This window comes from Pteropus medius, unplaced genomic scaffold (genome assembly GCF_902729225.1).
Source record: "Pteropus medius unplaced genomic scaffold, Ma_sr-lr_union100, whole genome shotgun sequence".
Lineage (NCBI taxonomy): Eukaryota > Metazoa > Chordata > Mammalia > Chiroptera > Pteropodidae > Pteropus > Pteropus medius.
In genome coordinates, this window is record NW_024351732.1 from 410,122 (window position 1) to 413,614 (window position 3,493).

The window sequence follows — 3,493 nt, forward strand, 5'->3', positions numbered from 1 at the left end:
ACCTGCAGCACCTTCTCCCGTACTCGTCCTTCAAGGGCTCTCTGTCTGGGCAGGCAGCTCTTTGCTTCTCCCAGTCTACAGCCCTACTCTCTGTTGTTCTTACCTGTGTTAGCTATTATTTGTAGAGCTCTTGCTCAGACGTGCTTGTGTGCAGGTTGGGTGTTTTTTGTTGAGTTTTAGATGTTCAGCTTATTGTTGTTTCAAGGAGAGAGAGCTGAGGACATCTCTTACTTTGTCATGCTTCTTGTAAATGTTGTCTTTTAATTTCAGTTTCCAATTTTTCATTGCCAGTGTATAGAAATAAAATTGCTTTTTGTATTTTGATATTGTAGTGTGTTATCTTGCTAAATGATCATTGATGTTTCTAATAGAGTTTTGGAGATTCTCTCAGATTTTCTTCATAGATGATTATGTCATCTGTGAAAAAAGACTGTGGTAGCAATTTCTATCTATTGTTGCCAATCTGCAGGTATGTGTTGGGCCTCCAACCCAGAATTTGGTTGGAATGTTCAAACTGATAACACCACACACACTAAGAGTATGAAAAATTTAATTACTCACACAATGAATTTTTCTAGGGATAGCAGGGTAGATTTCCCAAGAAAGTCTGCAAATGGCTTGCAAGAGCAAGGACAAGAAATTGGCATGGAGTTTTTATGGCAGAGGCTTATGTGTTTTAAATTTTCTGCTAATGCCAAATGATAGAGCACCTGCACTTGCCCAGATGCGAGATACAAGGGGAAGAAGGAATGAGGTTCAAAAGCTATGAGCAGCTGCATCTGCCACCCCTGGTGCTGATTGTGTGCTCATTCGGTATGAGGACCTGGTACCTCTTTTGTGAAATGGCTGCTGAGGCAACTCCGGTGCCCACAGTGACAGACAAAAAGACGAAAGAAAGAGTCAAGAGTGAGAACAATGATATCAATTTGAAGTGGCAGGGCAGGATGGTTTTGTGATGAGTGCAGTTTAAAATTAGGAGGCATACAGCACTTAATAAACTAATGAAAGCATACTGGGAATGGCAAGGTTTGTCAGTGAGACAGATTAGATTCAGATTTGATAGACAGTCAATCAATGAAAAATACACATCTGCAAAGTTGGAAATGGAGGATGAAGATACAATTGGTGTGTTCCAGCAACAGGTGGGAGGAGTCTACTAAAAATAGAAACCTGCTACTTTACCCCAGAACTATGTTCTTCTAGACCAAGAAGACATTCTCACTTAGAAAACCACAATTTGTTTTCACCATATCCTGACTGCAACAATATAGTTTCTCTATTCTTTCATTTCCCCCTTCCCCATTCCTTTATTGTACATAAAGTAACTGGTGTATATACACAAGCATATTGAATTTCTAAAAAGAACTAAATAGCCAATGGTATGTTTTGATCAACATCAAATAGAGGATAAGGAAAAATAATAGTTCTGTGAAAATACCCACTTTCTACATCAGTGGCATGCTCATTCAGCTCTTATCTTTATATTGCAATAAGTTATTTTGCTCTCCTTGTTTAACAAAAAAAGAACAAAAATTCTTGCATACCTTGTTTGATTGGAGAATTTTAATGTTTTTCATTTATCATTATTAAACCATGGGAATTTTATAACTTTTCTATATGTAGCTGTTATTTTATAACTTTTCTATATGTAGCTGTTTCTATATGTAGCTGTTATAGAAAAGTAAACTTTTCTATAACAGCTACATATAGAAAAGTTATAAAATTCCCATGGTTTAATAATGATAAATGAAAAACATGAAAGACAAATGAAAGACAGAGGCAATCTGTCTTTAAGTAGAGATAAATTACTGTAAAGTAAATGAATCCTAGATAGTTTTCCCTTCAAGTTAAGAAACTTGTTTAAATAAACTTCTTATTTGACTGTAAAAATGCTACAAGCAGTCAAACATCAAAAAATGGAATTAGACTCTTCATTACACTATCACATCTGTATACTGTTATTTCCTTTTCTTTCCTGATTTCACTGGTTAAACCTTCAGAACAGGATTGAATAGAAGATGGGACACTGGATATTTTTTCTATGTTCCTGACCTTAGAGTGAAACCATTCAATTTTGTACTATCAAGTGAAGTGCTAGCTGAAAGTTTTTGGTACATGGGCTTCACTGTATTGAGGAAGATTTTTTTCTGTTTTTGATCAGTATATTAGGTATGGATGTTGGATTTTGTCAAATACTTTTTCTTCATCTATTGAGATGATAACATTGTCTTTCTCTTTTAGTTTGTTAATATGGTGAATTATACTGGGCTTCAAATCTTACATTCTTGGGATAAACACACTTGGCATTATCAGTTTTATTACTATTGGATTCAATTTGCTATATTTTTATTAGGAACTTTTTGCACATATGTTCATGAGAGATATTGTTCTGTAGTTTTTTCAGGGTACTGTTTTTGTCTAGATAACTCAAAATCAGTTGGGAAGAATTTCTCTCTTTTCAATGTTCTAGGAGAGTTTGTATAGAATTGTTATTTCTTAAACTTAAAATAATTTTAAATGTTTAATAGAAAATAAAATTAAATAGAAATGTTAAATAAAATTTGCCAGTGAAGTCACCTGGGCCTGGTTGGGTTTTTTGTTTGTTTGTTTGTGGGTTTTTTTTTGGTAGGAAGATTTTTAATTGCAAATTCAATTTATTTTATAGACATAGGACTACTCAGGTTAACCATTTTTTTAGTAAAGTTTGACAGTTTGTGTCAAGAAGTCTTTCTAGTTCATCTAGTTGTTTAATGCATTGGATTAAGTTGCTATGATATATTTTGTTATCCTTTTAATATTTGTAGAATCAGTAGTGATGTCACCTAATTCTTGATATGGGTAGTATATCTCCCTTTCTTTCCTAATCAGTTAGTCTGGCTAGTTTTATCATTTTTATTAATCTCAAAGAACTAGCTTTTGATTCCATTTATTTTTCTTTATTTTCCTGTTTTCTATTTCACTTGATTTTTGCTCTGATCTTTAAGTTATCTTTGTTTCATTTGTGTAGTCTTCAATTTGATCTTTGTTTAGTTTCTTAAAGTAGAAGATGCAATCATTGGTTTGACAGCTACCTTCTTTGCTAATGTAGATATTTAGTTCTATAAATTTCCCCCTGAATATTGCTTCAGTGGTATCCTATAATTTTTTTAAAAATTTTATTAATTTGTTTCAAGTACATTGGTTAGACATTTATATAGTTTATGAAATAATCCCCCTAATTGCTCTTTCTCTCCTCTGGCTCTCCACCTAGCCATTACATTAATGCTAACTGCATTCCCTATGCCATGCTCCCCATTCCCATGACCATCTATCACCTACTAATTTGTACTTCTTTAACCCTTTACTCCATTCTCCCAGTCCCCTGACTCCCTCCCCTTCTGGCTGTCACCAGATTGTCTTCTATATTTGTGAGACTGTTTTTAATTTGTTTGTTCTTTTTGTTCCTTAGATTCCGCAAGTAAGTGAAATCATATGGTATTTATCTTTCTCTGAC

General features: G+C 33.9%; 1 protein-coding gene across 1 annotated transcript; it reads left to right on the forward strand.

The window, feature by feature from the left end:
• Positions 1–815: 815 nt before the first annotated feature.
• Positions 816–1,328, forward strand: LOC120588982 (small ubiquitin-related modifier 2-like). Its single transcript, XM_039846403.1, is given in 2 exon segments — positions 816–1,034; positions 1,098–1,328. Coding segments are annotated over 2 exon segments (282 nt in total). The 3' UTR covers positions 1,161–1,328.
• The last annotated feature ends 2,165 nt before the right edge of the window (positions 1,329–3,493 follow it).